The 14,965-nt window shown below is 40.8% G+C and overlaps 2 protein-coding genes across 4 annotated transcripts; both read right to left on the bottom strand.

The window, feature by feature from the left end:
• Positions 1–1,105: 1,105 nt before the first annotated feature.
• LOC124411825 (transcription activator MSS11-like) lies at positions 1,106–4,526 on the bottom strand. Of its 3 annotated transcripts, XM_046891289.1 has the most exons (6): positions 4,042–4,522; positions 3,594–3,874; positions 3,218–3,518; positions 2,590–3,008; positions 1,325–2,553; positions 1,106–1,219 (listed from the first exon to the last, which is right to left on the bottom strand). In XM_046891289.1, exons 1-6 carry the CDS (start codon positions 4,043–4,045, stop codon positions 1,150–1,152), a joined length of 2,304 nt encoding a protein of 767 aa, XP_046747245.1. In that variant the 5' UTR covers positions 4,046–4,522; the 3' UTR covers positions 1,106–1,149. The 3 variants fall into 3 exon arrangements, with proteins under 3 accessions (XP_046747245.1, XP_046747244.1, XP_046747246.1); XM_046891288.1 differs by having other exon boundaries at positions 1,325–3,008; positions 4,042–4,526; XM_046891290.1 differs by having other exon boundaries at positions 1,106–2,553; positions 4,042–4,524.
• Positions 4,527–8,284: 3,758 nt separating this feature from the next.
• Positions 8,285–10,892, bottom strand: LOC124411830. Its single transcript, XM_046891296.1, has 5 exons — positions 10,788–10,892; positions 10,585–10,707; positions 10,234–10,356; positions 9,426–9,692; positions 8,285–8,565 (listed from the first exon to the last, which is right to left on the bottom strand). The coding sequence occupies exons 1-5, from the start codon at positions 10,882–10,884 to the stop codon at positions 8,336–8,338; spliced, it is 840 nt and encodes a 279-aa protein (XP_046747252.1). The 5' UTR covers positions 10,885–10,892; the 3' UTR covers positions 8,285–8,335.
• Positions 10,893–14,965: the final 4,073 nt, after the last annotated feature.

Genomic DNA, 14,965 nt, shown 5'->3' with positions numbered 1-14,965 from the left:
AATTGAAAGATGATTTAGTGTACATAATTTGTATAATGAATAATAAAATGATACATTTTTATGAAAAATGAGTAATGATCGCATAAGGCAGACTGGCGCTGCGTCGTATCTTGTTTAGAATATGCGGCGTAAAAAACGGGCGAATATGAAAATGGATAGGAAGAGGCGAGGGTATGAAAGATATTTCATACCAAGTATACGTGTATGTACGCCAACAACTACAAATTACATAGATAATACGTATAATATACTCATATAAAATCGGTATTTATTTAAATAAATATCGGACATTTTTGAACCAATTTGTAAAAGTAATACGCATCTCTCGAGACGTAGTCTTTGGCTCTTAAATACACAACAATGTTTTCTTAGTTATAATAATATACCATTATTGATTGTTGTTATTGTATATAAAGGCACTTTGATTCAATTTACACGTCTGTGATGATAATAATCTCTATCTTCACAAAGATAAATATACACACGTGATACGTGCCTACAATTGTACGATTGTATGATTTCGTATCATTTTTCTGTTCATAATAGCCGATAATGATAATAACCAATAATGAACCTAAATAATGAACACTTTTTATATCCTATATATACGTATAACGAAATGAAAAAGTTATTATTTTTTTTGACAAGTCAACGATGCCCCTTTAGTTACAGTCTAATATTTCTCATTCTATTTTTATTCTTTTTCTTCGTTTATATCAGATTGTCGCTAAATAATGTAGGTACTTGCAAAATTTTTCATGTACGTACAGTTCGATCGCTTCTCTTCTGAAATCACATAACACGGGCAGTAACTCCTACCCTAAAGGTTGAAAAAAAGTAAAATTTTACTTATACTAACTAACATAAGGCACTTTAAGTGAATAGGAAAGGCACCGTACTCGTGCTTTCAGCTTATTTTATCGTTGAACTATAGTTGAAAGTCAACTACGCTATTGTCGGTACATTATTGATCTATGTTTAAGTCTTTGATACAGTTCAGAAATAGTTGAAAATTCAAACTGTCAAACGGATATTTGATCAAAGGTCCAATTGTCGAATTACTTTTCAAATTAAAGTAACCGATATATTAATTTTTCTTTCTAGACACAAAGTATCTTCAACGTTGTGACATTGAATTCCACGCTGCTGTTAAACCAGCGTTGCGCTTGATGCCGCTTCTTTTTCCGAAACGTACCACTCCTCGCCCCCTTCTTCCGGCCTGCAATTAATTACGAGTAATTTATTGAGAAGGAAAAAAGTGCTTCCAACACACGACATGTCTGTCAGGGTGTCGGTTACTTCATCCTATATTATTGAAAACTACCTCAGCGCGTTGTACGGCTGACAAGTCATTCGTTGAAGGGGTTGATAAATCCTTTTTTGAACGGGACTGGGCACAGTTCTTTCCTCTAAATTTTCCAGCCTCAGTTCTTGACTCATTTGTATCATCATATTCACCCTAGGATCTTGGGGCAGTTTTGAAGTACTGGATGAATTAGCCGCGATCGTGGCATTTGTGCCGATAACAATCGAGCTTTGCGACGCAGCCGGAATGGCAGCGGCGTTCTCGTTTCGCTTGCGATACTTGGTCGAGTATTTGTAGAAATCTGACATTTCAAAGGGTTTCGTCACCTCTCTGTACGGCTGGTACTTTCCGGCCTGAACTACGGTGCAATTGTTCGGCGATTCCAAGCTCCGTTCGTTGTTGTTATCCGGCAGTTTCGACTCCGCTGGTATTTCGAAAATCTTTTGAGGCTGATGATAGCGACTCTGCGGCCCTCGCTTTGGCTCCTCCGTCACTGAGGCGTCTCTGGCTACTGTTTTAGTCTTTAAAGCACCCCCGATCAACGGGCGGTGAACGATGCCGGACATAGCTGGGGGGCTGGGACCGGAATCGAGGGAAGTTTCGTGCCACCCTTTCTCCTTGCCCTTGGAGCTGGCGTTGTCGGTGGTGTCCTTGTCCTGTGAGTCGTGCGACTGTCCCGAATTCCACGTCTCTACACTCCCGAGAGATTGTGTTCTGAGTAGCATCCTGCTCGGGGGTTGAGTTGCCGTTTGTTCCTGCTGCGGGGGATTCAGGGGAACGTTATGCCGCGGTAGAAGCGACGTGCTTTTGCTCCCCGCCACGGTGTGGTACCGAATCTGATGGTCAGCATTATTCGGCCCTCCCGTCGTTTTTCCGTGCTGAGAAGTATGGCGCTTCCTGCGATCCAAGCTCCCGAATTTATCGACCGGCTGCTCGTCCGGGCACCAAATTATCTCGTCTTCGTATCGCATCCAGTACCCGGGTGGCTGGTGCGGGTCATTCGGGGGCCCATTCGTTCTCAACGAAACTCTGCTACCGACCATTTCCCGCATTTCTCTCCGCTGGGGTTGTTGCTGCTTACCGAAACCCGGCTGATAGTCAGGCGTGTGAACGTAACGACGAACGTTGCCTTCCATTTCCTGGTAGAACTGCGGTCCGGTGGAATGAAACCGTAGAATCTCATTGTCGGGAACTTTGTACTCTGGGTATTGCTGATGATTTTGCAACAGCTGTTGCTGTTGTTGTTGTTGTTGTTGTTGTTGTTGTTGTTGTTGCTGCTGCTGCTGCTGTTGAAGCTGCAATTGCCGGTAACGCAGCAGCCTCTCCTGTTCTGTGTACGTGTTGGGGACGGGTCTATAATTTCTTTCCGCGTCCAGGTAGTGGTTCGGATTCCGCGAACCTCCGCTTCCGTGGGAATAGGTTCTCGCACGATATTGATCAGGGAGTATGTACACGTTATGATTGTCGTTCAGGTCGCTGTCTAAAAGCAGCTTAGGACTTTGCTGACGAGTTGTGACGGTGGCTATCGGATGAGGCATACGGTTTTGATTGTAGACAGTTGTCAGCGGGGAGTGCAGGTGCTCTGGCTCCTGGTATCCCGTTCCTGGATAAGTGCTGTAGTTGTTCTCTTGCCCCAAGGGACTGAGACTGACCCCGCCTTCTTGAAGCAAGCCTCTGGACGATTTCGATGATCTGTCGCTACCTGAAAGTAATTTTCCGTCGTAAGTTTAAAAAAAAGTTTTCTCTCACCTCATTAGTTACTCTACGGACCTATAATAAGTGTAAGAAATAATTGTTTTACCATTAGGGTTCGTAGAATTAATTGGATTATAATCGCCATGTTAAAGTTAGGTCTTTTATAATCAGCCTCTTTAAGGTTGAGTGAATTTTACTAGGGGCCATGGATTTTACCAGTTGATTCTAACGGCGGTCGAGGCTTTTTGGTCCTATGCTTTCCATCTCTTTGTGGATGGGGTTGAGTTGCGTACGACGAAACATGGGGAACCTGTGAAGCTCGCTGACTCTTTCCGTGCGCCTGTCTGACGAAGTTGAGACGAGCGTCCAGTTCCTGAAGACGGCGTTGACTCTGTTGATAGACAAGTCTGTGCTTGCGACGTACAGCTTTGCTCTCCCCTGCGTCATTGAAGATTCCCAATGCAGCTTCGGCAATTCCAACTTGTACTTGGCGTTCCAATTCTAACGCAGATTCCTCCTACCGAAAAATAGATCGATTATAAGAATACTGCGAGGGTGGTGATGACAAGTTTTGACTATTGCTAAGGCTTACCGCTTCAGTCGTCTTGAGTTTATTTATAAGATTTTGGGGATAGGTAAAAGCAGTGCCAACTCTTCGCCGAAAACTCGGGGGACTTTCCCCAGGCTCCAGCGGTATTTCCGGCGGCAGAATCCCGGTTAGCTCAGCCTCGTCTATACAAAGATTTTTGAGTTCGTTGTTCTTTTGAAGTAACTTTTCTTGCAGAGCTTGACGACGCTGCTGCAGCCACTGTAGCCTCGATGTCAGCGGTTCCTCCGTCGCCAGTCCCGCCCCATTCTCATTCCCTGCCATAACTGAAGAGGGTCAAATCAGTTTTACTCCTACACACGCCTTTATAGAACCGAATGAATGTTTTTCAACGAATTCTCTATATTGTCATTTCCTTCTTGAATAGTTTATAATCTTATTTTTCTACTGTCAAGAACCGTTTTTATCTTACGTTCGTCACTGCGGTACTCACCCATATTATCGTAACAACGGCAGCGTCCCGTTTCTCGTGATTACATCATTTTTCATTGAGTCACACGCGAGGTTTTCTTCGTCCCATTGTTATTATTATTGCTCCCTTTATTGTTATGATTCTATTGCGACAATTGATTCACATAGGCGATTCAACTGATCGTGAAAGCATAAGCATCATTTCGACGAATTTCTTTGCGAAATATACCAGCGATTAACGGAACGTTGATAGGTTATGTTTCGTTTCGTTACGTGAAATTAAAAACACTTTGATCAATCTCAAATTGGAACATTTTTCCTCCCGCAATATTAAACACTGAGTTAGCTTTTTTATCGATAATTATCGATCGCCATCGGCAATTGATTTCAGACGTTTGTTTAGAGGTTAAAAGATTATTTTTTAAACGTCAGAACGCAAAGAATGACGCGTCGATGACATCGCCTGGGCGTCAAAGTTCGATTCCCATTCATGAAAGTGTGTTGGTGTGCATGCATGGGTCTGTATTGTACAATCTATGCACATGGCAGACCGTAAACATGACCGATGTTGCAACTTGGATCGAAACGGTTTTCATTGATTCATTGTGCAATGATTGTACCATTCGGATCAATTATAAGTACGCGGTCAAGTTCAATTTGTTCTGACAATTCGCAGTTAAATACACTGAGTTACATGTTGCGTTGACTGAAGCCAGCGCTTAGATTTTCGGACGTTTTTGTCCTGTTGCTTCAAATGCGGTCAACGGTCGATTCATTCGAAGCGTTCGATGTTTGAAATACGTAGTCAGAAATCGATAATGGTGTAGCAAACTCCAAACTTGTCGACTGCTCTCAAAGATTGAATTAAATCATGCTCATCTCAAACTGTCTCAAGGTGTTTTCCATTTACTGGCCTAAATTGACCCGTAGTTGACCCAAATTGACTCGTAGTCATAAGTAAACGTAACACAAATCGCAGCAAGGAGTCAAATTGTTATCTTTATTTTGTCGATAATGTAGGCGATCACTGTACGAGTAACTGGAATTGGAAATCACAATTCCGATCATTCCGATATTTTCCTGCTCAATTTCATCGCATAATACGGTTTTCAAGTATCTAAATTGTGTAGCAAGTGTTGGTAATGCAGACCGCAATATTGTCTATTATCTCATGAGCAACAAAGTCTTATCATCGTTACAACAATGATGTTAGTGTTGGTCGGTAACAAATTTTTTAATCTAAACTATTTATCTCCTCTGTTCCAGATTACATAGTTTTGCCAACAAGATGAACGATAGCGACGATGAAGTTGTTTTCAACGGTTTTTGTGGAAGACAAAAAATTCGAGTGTGTCGGAACAATCTAAATCGTCGACATCTAAATATATTATCTAGTGATAGTAAATCGTCGTATAACTGAAGTGACCCGTTCCGTTACTTCATTGGGAATCGCGTACCGAAGGATGATCAATAATGACAACGAATTAATTCGACATATTTCTGCACAGGTGAAGCTGCTGGTAACATTATTGTTACGATAATAAAAGTACATTGCCTGCGCTGTTGCACAGACTCTAAGGCGCAATATTTAGTCTTGCAGATTTACGGTAAAATCAGTTGAAGAAATATTGATCATGTAACGGGTAAATGTCCTTAATAATGCTCTGTGGATATTGTAATTCGAATGATACTAATGAGCCACAAATCAAAGCCAGCGAAGGAATTATAGTGGTACTACTGCGTTGGATGGTGTCGATTTCTGTAGAAATATTATTTTCTAGTCACGTTAGAATTATATATGAAATATTTATTTTGAATCAGATTTGGTTAGAATGGTGGTATCCACAGACTAAAATGTATAATTATCGAGAAAACAGTGATTTTAATTTTTTACGTGTCTGTGGGTATTTTATAACTGATGATTTTACGCGTATCAAACGCAGTAGTTATATACTTACCTCGATTGAAAGTAGGTATGTATGTACCTATAACTGCTATTTTATGGTACTTCGTCATTGATGCGAAAGTATGAGCCCCCTACCGTTACTGTTTTACAACGGAGAAAGCTGATATATCTATGTAAAATGAGTTTGTCTTAATTTTCTTATTAAAAAAACAAGCAATTGACGTTTTACTAATTTATCCTATAAATAGTTGAGAACAGCCTTAGTCACCGCGCTGTAAATTTAATAATTTTTTTTATCAACCACGATGGTCGGCCGCTTGTCAAAGTAATAATATATTTACTTGTAAATCATAATTAAATATCCATTATTCAAACCTCTCACGAAGCATAAATTGCTGTTGAACGGTTATACCTAGTCTTTTGCGGATTCCCGAGCAGGTGCAAAAGAAAATGGAGGAATAAAACGACGACAAAAAAAAAATAAGTAAAAGGAGATTAGAAAAAAATGTTTGCCGGATCCTCTTACTGACGAAACCAATGTTTAATGGCCGCTAAAATCCGGTACAACCGTTTTCCATAATTCCACCGAAACTATAAAAAATGTTACATTCCTCAAGCTTGATTTCTGTTTTACGTCCTCGTCTTTTTTAAACACTGTAATTTGAAAATCATGTTCTATAAGTTGACTGGCCGGCCTTGGCCTTGTTACAGCTATTTACCATACCCGCAGATCGTGGTGGTGTTACTCGTTTGAAGGCAATTACTGCGCCACAACCATTAGGTGACATAGATTTGAAACTTTGCAAAAAAAAAAAAAAGAAAAGATATCGAAGAAAGTAACAAAGCAACGAGTTGACTTGAAGATGGTAATAGTAAACGTGCTTTGCGAGCTTGTATAGGACACGAAGCTTGTAAGCATAGCTGGATATGACTTTAGCCAGTTTCTATAAAGTTTCCGATCTGTGCGATGCTGTGAAATTGATGTAAATCTCAATATGTAACCTTGATTCAGGGTGCAGGCTACAACGTCAGCCTAGAAACGCGCGATGCAATCCATAAAAGGTTACCGAAAACATGCTTCATTTTTGAATACTGACTCACTGGCGCGTGCCAAAGCATGTATATTGGTAGTCTATAGTCCCTACATTGAGCAACAACTCTCTATCTTTTCAAACGCAGTTACTATACGCTGTATTGCTATTTTATAGACGCAGATGCCATCCTCCCCTTCCACGAGAAAGCAAATTACACAAAACAGATCAACATCTACCTGAAAAAGTCCCATCCGCGTGTCCCAACAACACTTACATCGTCTCATAACCTACGCTTAATTTCCTTTTGGTACATGGGAACACATTAAGATGGGATAATAAACTGGTTGCTCACGATCCTTGAACCGCACGTCACCCACTGCTTTGAATATATTTATCAATAACCATACTTAATACACGCCAAGTATTACATCATAATCGATCATCGATGAAATGTCCAGTTATATATACCCCAGAGGACTCGAGTATCCACTCGAGAAACACAGGATGTAATTATCTCTTGTATACAGTTGTTTGATTTTCACTTTTTTTTTCTCCTTTCCGCAAAAGTCTTTGTGGTCATGACCCTGGAGTGGTATTTTTTTCGTCTACCGAACCCCAGCGGTTTGTTTGTTCTTCTGCTCGCGACATACGCGCTACGGGAAAGCATTCGATATACCGGAAACTGGTATTATGGTAACCCGCGGGAATCACCCGAGTGTTGTACTTTTACTTTTCCGAACGCACACCGGAAACGCTTTGATTCGATCTTTCGTCTCAGTGAGCAATCGGAATTTCCAACCGGTTGTTATACCTTCGGCTGGTTCACTGGAGCAATTAGCTTACGGAGTCTAACCATACAGCGATTATCGTCAACGCCCGCTGGATATCTGATTCGCACTGTACGTACGTTCCCTTTGTCACATCAACGGTTTGACTACTTCCCGTAAACTGACGTGAAACATTACGTCTATGTTTGCGAATAGAGGTGATCGTCTAAAACGCAAGACTAGGATACACGTGTTCTACGCTTTATTACACCCGCACAGATAACGCAGGAATGTGCAGAGAACAGACTTTCTCAAAAAATAAAAATTAAGCATATAATTCTAATAAATGATACATTTGATCCAATAGATGATACAATATTTCATATTATAAATGCATCAGGATAATCAGAGAATCGTGAGGATATACCATTTAAACCCAACAAAAGTTTAGAAAAAAACGTTAAATTTAGTGCTAAAAATATAATTTTCAATTGAATTTTTAATCATTTATTCTTTAGTGTTCTGCTCGTTCAGCGTTTAACAGTACATAACCATGGTCGTATACGGTTGATGGTCTCTGATCCCTCCGCGTGTATGTAGCTGGTGGCATCAAGGAGACTGAGGAATCTGTCGAGCTTCGGGAATCCCCGGAATTCCTGGAGTGACCCTAGGCGGTACGCTCGGGTGACCAGCGATGCTGGTATTCCCGAATTTAGATGTACATCCGGGTCGCGCGTTGCACGAGGGTCCTCCAGTGATGCACGGTTTGAAAACGGGCTCGCACTTCGAGCCGCCAGAGCAAAGGACACCACGACATGCAGGGTGCAGGAATTTATCTCCTGATACATACCGAATTATCGCAGAGTTACTCTCCGGCGACAGGGAATATGGTAAGAAGAAGCGGTATAATGCACTGACATTTTACCTCTTCGTTATACACGTGTAATCTCTTTCACTTATCTATTGACTCGAAGATTATGAAGGTATCTTTATACAGACTTGAGTGAGCGCTCAAAGTAATTTCAGTAATGCGAGGATGATGCTGAGTAAGTAATTAAATAGATTGAAAGCTATCAGAGGGAGAAGGAGAGAGAAAATAGTATATCTAAAGAAAAATTGAAGTAGGTATGTTCCTCAGTGGATTGAACGACATTCTTGAATATCCTTGGGAATACGGTGAATTTTTATAGGTAAACACGCAAGGAATGGATGAAAATTCATTAGTTTTCAGATCTGTAATCTGATCCACGAGTGGATTGAGGGCAACGTTAGTTACGATCAGTCAAGGGTTTTGGTCCACCTGAGGCAAACATAGGGATATTTCGAACGGGCACGAAAGCATCAAAGTGCCCTGAGCATAGTGAACCTTTGTGAATGGAGCGTATTAGTAGGCGAGAAATGATCAGTTTATAGTCCACGAATACAATCCTGAACGGAAACAAGTTGCACCATGTTCCGAAAGTGTATCTAATAAGCAACGATTTTGGGTCATCAGATAATCGGATCTAGACAGACACGAGCAGTCGTAAAGGTGAAAAAGCGAAAAAAAAAGAACGTGCTCAAGTTCGATGAAAGGATTTGAGAATGGCCACACGATAGAAGCTGTAGTGGGACCTTGTTACAAATTCACTGGTTAGGTTTACGTAGCAACTATTAATAGGCGAATGCCTAATGCAAAAACTAGTCGTCTGCTCCTCACCGAGCCTGTGAAGACAGGCCACGTCGTGACTGCATCCGCTTACGGTTGTGCAGCCCTGCGGTTGTCGAAGAAAGCAGTGATCAGGGGACGAGCAGTTGGTGTGGATGCACTGCGCGTGGAACCGGACCGCTTTGTCTTCCGGTATGCAGGCCTGAAGGACGCGACAGGGAAACCCCCGGCACTTTGGCTCGCGAAGTATGCAGGACAGATGAACACCTGGGCATTTGAATCCAGCGCAACTTGCGGCCTGGAATTTCAACTCGCTTCCTGCAATCGCAACGTGACGTAGGTAAAGTAGTAGTTAAGAAGTTCCAGGAATCAGGACATGGACGCAGGCACATTTGGTTGGGAATGTATAAGGTATAGGCAATTGTTCCAGCTCGATCACTTTCGCAACTGTTTTTCAACATCCTGCTTCTGACGGTGATCAGCTTGGCATGTACACACAAGTGTAGTTTGTAAGTGTGCCTTGATGTGTGCTGTACCGTTAAAAGTCACGGGTTTTAGAGCGCGATTGAAACAGTTTGCATCATAATTGTTTGCCATTTCTTATTGTGGGGGTATTTTTCTGTCCTCGAAACGATACGTTTCACATGAACCCCGATGACAAGAGCGTGTATGAATAATCGTGAATAAACAAGATTAACCCCAAAGAAGCTCACGGTGGGGTCTTTCCATTTGCAGATGAGACTAAGTACTGGCAGAGTAACGACGAGGTGACGAAGGAGGAAGGGACGTTGCACTGACAAGTCGCGTATCTGCCTCGCGAGAGCTAATAATCAATTATTGACACCAACTTATTGCTCACCAGCGATACAGCGGGCTCTAATGTCTGTGTTGAGACCTGTCCTCTGGTCTTTTACGTATCTCGTACTGCAATGATAGCTTCGAGAGCATCGCACACTGTCGCAGGAGCTTGGTATTCGTACAGCTGCGAGTTGAGAAAAAAAAACAATTCATAAAAAAATAATCAAAAAGAAAACGAAGAAGGAGAAATGGAATATTGAATTAGTGTTTCACTGACTTGGACATTGATTTGTTATTTCCTCATCCATCCTCACACCACACATACTCTGATGTACGATAACGAGCATACCATGACATGCATTTTCAGCTCAATTGCCATCCGATTATACACGACTTCGAATTCTATACTCACGGCTGTTTTCCTCCTTACTGCAAAACACCATGCCGGGACAGGGTGGTGATCGGCACCAACTCCTTCTGTACACACAGCGCGATTTTCCACCGCACATCAGACGACGACACTCCACTTTCATTTCTATAAACTCGCAACAGAATTTCCCATTCCTGAACCTTGTTCAATTTAAGAGGAGCTGCTGTACTGTGTCTTAATCCTACCTTTGATGACGAACTGGTCCTGCGCCACCACGGATATTGGGCCATGCGAAAGGCTCAAGAAGCTCCAGAAAATTACCATGGCCACTGAACTTGCCATATTGCATTGCAGAACTTCGCGCACAACTGCATTGCAGTCCATTGGAAATGTTCGACGAATTACTTCAGGGTATATAGACTTACACGGTATAGTCATTGTCCCGTTTCGAATGTCAGCCGCGAATATCGATCCGCGGTAGATGTTGATTTTCGTAGCTTTGTCTTGCCCGATGAATGCCGAGTGAAATGAATACCTAGTTCGCGAACGGTATTCTGCTAATTGGAAACTGGACCTGACAAATGAATATTACGGAGTGCCATAGAAGTGGTTCTGATGCGCAGTAAGTTAAAGTGAATCTTTAGATAGCGTTGTTGCTATTTGAGGATGTTATTGGACCCATAAACGTTTCTCGTATGGCTCCTGCATCCCAATCAGCTCCTCAGGAACTTCCTAAAGTGTACATAAATTTTTTCTTTCACAGTTTTTTTCATCACAATTTGTGACCGCGATACGGTCACAATAGGGCAATGCAGAGCGAGGATTAATGTATCAGCCGGCAGTGCGCTATCAATTCAATTACTGAGAATTTCCTTGACGTGTGAAATTGAAAAATAAATCTGCCCGTCAAGCTGCAGCTCAGAACCGTATCGCTCGAAGATGATGGCGCACGACGTCTGGAGGGCCAGTGAAAGGTTAGGGAGGGGGTTGGTTGGTACGATAGTAATAATTGTGGACGACGGCGATTGAATCAATGAGTGTTGCGTAACGGGAGAGCGGGGGGCGACTTTTGACCTCATCAAGCAGAGTCACGCTCTGGCAAGAACTATTTATTGCCTTCGACAGACGCGTCCGCGGTTATCCGATAACCTCGAGTTGTTGGCCCCTCCTGCGGCCGTCGAGTATTAGTGATGAGCCTCGAAGCTGCCAGTGGCATTCCGTTCTGTCATCCCCTCTTACTTGTTAGCCCGCTTAACACATCGCCGAATTCTCGCCCCCTCTCTCTCACTCTTGTCTCTTTCTCTCTCTCTCTCTGACCAACATTTCACGAATTATAAAGCTCATTATTTCACGAGCGCTCGTTATATACACGCCCATTTCTTCCCCCGAAGGGTATAACGCCGCGTGACCGTTTCTCGACGTCTCGTCGTTGTGCAATTACATAAATCGCTTGATTTAACATAAACATGGCGACATTCGAACGGATTATTCATCAAACGGATCGTAAACAACCGACATTGCACGTCGGTTTCGAGACCTCTGTTAACGCTTCTCCACGCCTCCGGGGACTATTTATCAGATGCTCTAGCTTATACAAATTCTCCAACTCACCTGAAATAACCGAATTTCAACTCTCTCTATCTATCTCTCTCTCTCTCTCTCCCTCTCTCTCTCACTTTACTTTTGTTTTCCAATTTTGTTTACTTATTTCCAATTATTTTTCTGTGTACTTACTTGCTTTCTCTGTTTCTGTTTTTGTTCTAGCTGCATCCTGTATTAATTTTCTGTCCTTATGTAATTCTTCAATATTGCTATGGACATAATAAAATCTGTATCTATCAATATATCTATCTCTTTCTGTATAGTACTATATGGCCGGCAAGGAGGGAGGGAGGGAGGGGGGGGGATTGATGTTTTGTACAGCAGAAGAATGTTTAGCTGAAATCAAATAATCGTTTATTTAATCACTTGCCATGTTACGAGTATATTTATAACAATATAGAAACAGGTCCGTATATAGCGTTTACATGTATATCAAATCTGGTATTATCGCATACATACAGTAATAGTTTCGTATGCGAAATGCAGGATGTGCGTTCTATATAACATCTACAATTATTATGTATACCTTACAAATTCATGTATATATATATATATAATAATACATATTATGCCTACAGGTACCTGCATGTATATCTACATTATACTAGTGTGCGTGCGTCAGTGTATAAATGCAATAAATAGATCGGTGACGATGATGAACATTGTACAGAGATGAAAGGGAAACAAAAATAATAAATAAATAGTATGTGCATGATGAAACGATAAACAACACATTGCACGATAAAATTGCAAACTTCTCTGCCTGTACGATAAAACTTCAGGCACGCTGCACTTGTCTGGATTTACTTTTAGTTTTAACACGATAATTTTTTTTCTTTCTTTATTTGTTATTTTTTTTTACGCTTTTTCATATTATTTTTCCTGTCGTTTTTATTGTTGTTTTCCCTTTTTTTTCTTGTTCTTTTTTTATTCGGATATCCCCTTCTTTTTTTCTCAACAAGTAACGAGTGTCCATACATCGTTATGTGTATGTATACGTATATTATAGACCAGCTGTCTTGGTTATGGCTTAACAATTATGCAAATGCAGCGCACCGTCCCGAACTATAAGTATTGGTGAAACTCTAACACCTTAACGGTTTGAGAACACGAAACGCGGTTGTCAACGCGCCCGAAATTAGCCTCTCAAGTCTCTTTCGGCATTTAAGGAGCTACGTTATGGGCATACATGTATTTATGTACATATGTACACACGCATGATATTTTACACAATTTTACCTTAATTCTCTCATTAAAACGTGCGAGAATCACGGTATACAAAATAACCGTCGCGAGCTGTCAGACCGAACAAGTTTACGATAAAAATGTCCTTCGTATATATATGTTGCATACACATGTAGAGAACTTTCAATTCCTATATACATCGTTTTCCCCTGATTTTTATGGGTTTGTATACATATATATATGTGTGTGTGAGTGTGTGTGTATCAGTATATATATATATATAGATTTTATACCGATTTATTCGTAGACGACGCGCAAACGATTATGGAAATACCTTGAGAGCGAGAAAGAAGATAGAATGAGATATTCTTGGATAATTTTTGTTCGTTTGATTTGGAATATTGTATCATATCTACTGCTGTCGTGAAAAAACATAATATGTGCCTCGTATATCGAAGGCTTATTTTTTACGGAGCGCGTCTCTCAATGTTTATACAAATATGGCTATAAAATGAATTTTTCTTATTTTTCAATATGATTTATAGTCGAATATTCAGTATAATTATACCACGCTTGAGATTTCCTGGAGAATTGTGATTGATACCGAAAAAATGTGGCGTGGATAGATTTTGAGGAAAAAATGCAAAGTCAACAACTGGATAAACAAAATTACTTGATAAAAATGAAGTAAGCATTGTGACGAATTAAATGAATTTCTATTTGATGGGACCATTATACGATTCAATTCAAAGAGTATATAGTTACAGTTCAAAAACAAGAGCTATAAGAATTAAAATAAATTAAGAAGCTAGCTATAGAAAAGATTATAACGATTCCGAAATCAACAAAAGTGTTCTCTGAAATTCTTCTGAAAGAAATCTGTTTCCTTACTCAGCAATTAAAGATTCTTCTCTTTAATTATAGTGTCACTGTGAAAATATTACGGATACATTTAAACACCGACGTATACAATGTATACTGTGCATCCATAAGAAAAGTGCGAACCTTACGCGCGTGCGTCAAGTCGTTCGATTTTATTGGCCGATAGTTACCGCCTGATTAGGCAGTCGACGCAATGCCAATCGCGAATGCCAGAGAATATCCCTAGGAGCCCACAGCTAACGAAGTAACAGACATTTTCTGACCGTTAGCTGTGGGCTCCTAGGGACATTTCTGACCGTTAGTTGTCGGCTCCTAGGGACATTTTCTGACCGTTATTTTTGGCTCCTAGGGACATTTTCTGGCAGTGGTGATTGGTATTGCGTCGATTGCTCAATCACGCGATAACTGTCGGCCAATGAAATTGGAACGACTTGATGCACGCGCGTAAGGTGCGCACTTTCCTCGTGGATACACGGTACATATACATATATACGGGTGTGCGTGTATATGTATGCATGTATAAGTTACATATGAACACATTACGGAAAATTTCCCGATATCATATAATAATAGCAAGGTAGTAAAATATAATTGGAAAATCATTTTATTTTTATTCAATAATGTTTCAAATTTCAATAGTATCACGACTATTAATTTTACCGTGTACCTGCAAAGAATTGTTGAAAAGTTGAATGATCGGTATTGAAAAAAGAGAAAAATGAATTCGAACGCAAAACAGAATTGTGTAATAATC

This window comes from Diprion similis, chromosome 10, assembly GCF_021155765.1.
Source record: "Diprion similis isolate iyDipSimi1 chromosome 10, iyDipSimi1.1, whole genome shotgun sequence".
Taxonomy (NCBI): Eukaryota; Metazoa; Arthropoda; class Insecta; order Hymenoptera; family Diprionidae; genus Diprion; species Diprion similis.
Note: the sequence above shows the minus strand (reverse complement) of the source record. Positions and strands in the feature narration are given on the sequence as shown.

Excerpts from the sequence above, each read along its gene's own strand:
- LOC124411825 (XM_046891288.1), bottom strand. Across the intron at positions 3,519-3,593 it reads AACTCAAGACGACTGAAGCG|GAGGAATCTGCGTTAGAATT; the intron begins GTAAGCCTTAGC and ends ATTTTTCGGTAG. Across the intron at positions 3,009-3,217 it reads ACCGCCGTTAGAATCAACTG|GTAGCGACAGATCATCGAAA; the intron begins GTAAAATCCATG and ends AATTACTTTCAG.
- LOC124411830 (XM_046891296.1), bottom strand. The coding sequence starts at position 10,884 with ATGGCAAGTTCAGTGGCCATGGTAATTTTCTGGAGCTTCTTGAGCCTT. Across the intron at positions 10,708-10,787 it reads GGACCAGTTCGTCATCAAAG|AAATGAAAGTGGAGTGTCGT; the intron begins GTAGGATTAAGA and ends GCGAGTTTATAG. Across the intron at positions 10,357-10,584 it reads CAGTAAGGAGGAAAACAGCC|CTGTACGAATACCAAGCTCC; the intron begins GTGAGTATAGAA and ends CTCAACTCGCAG.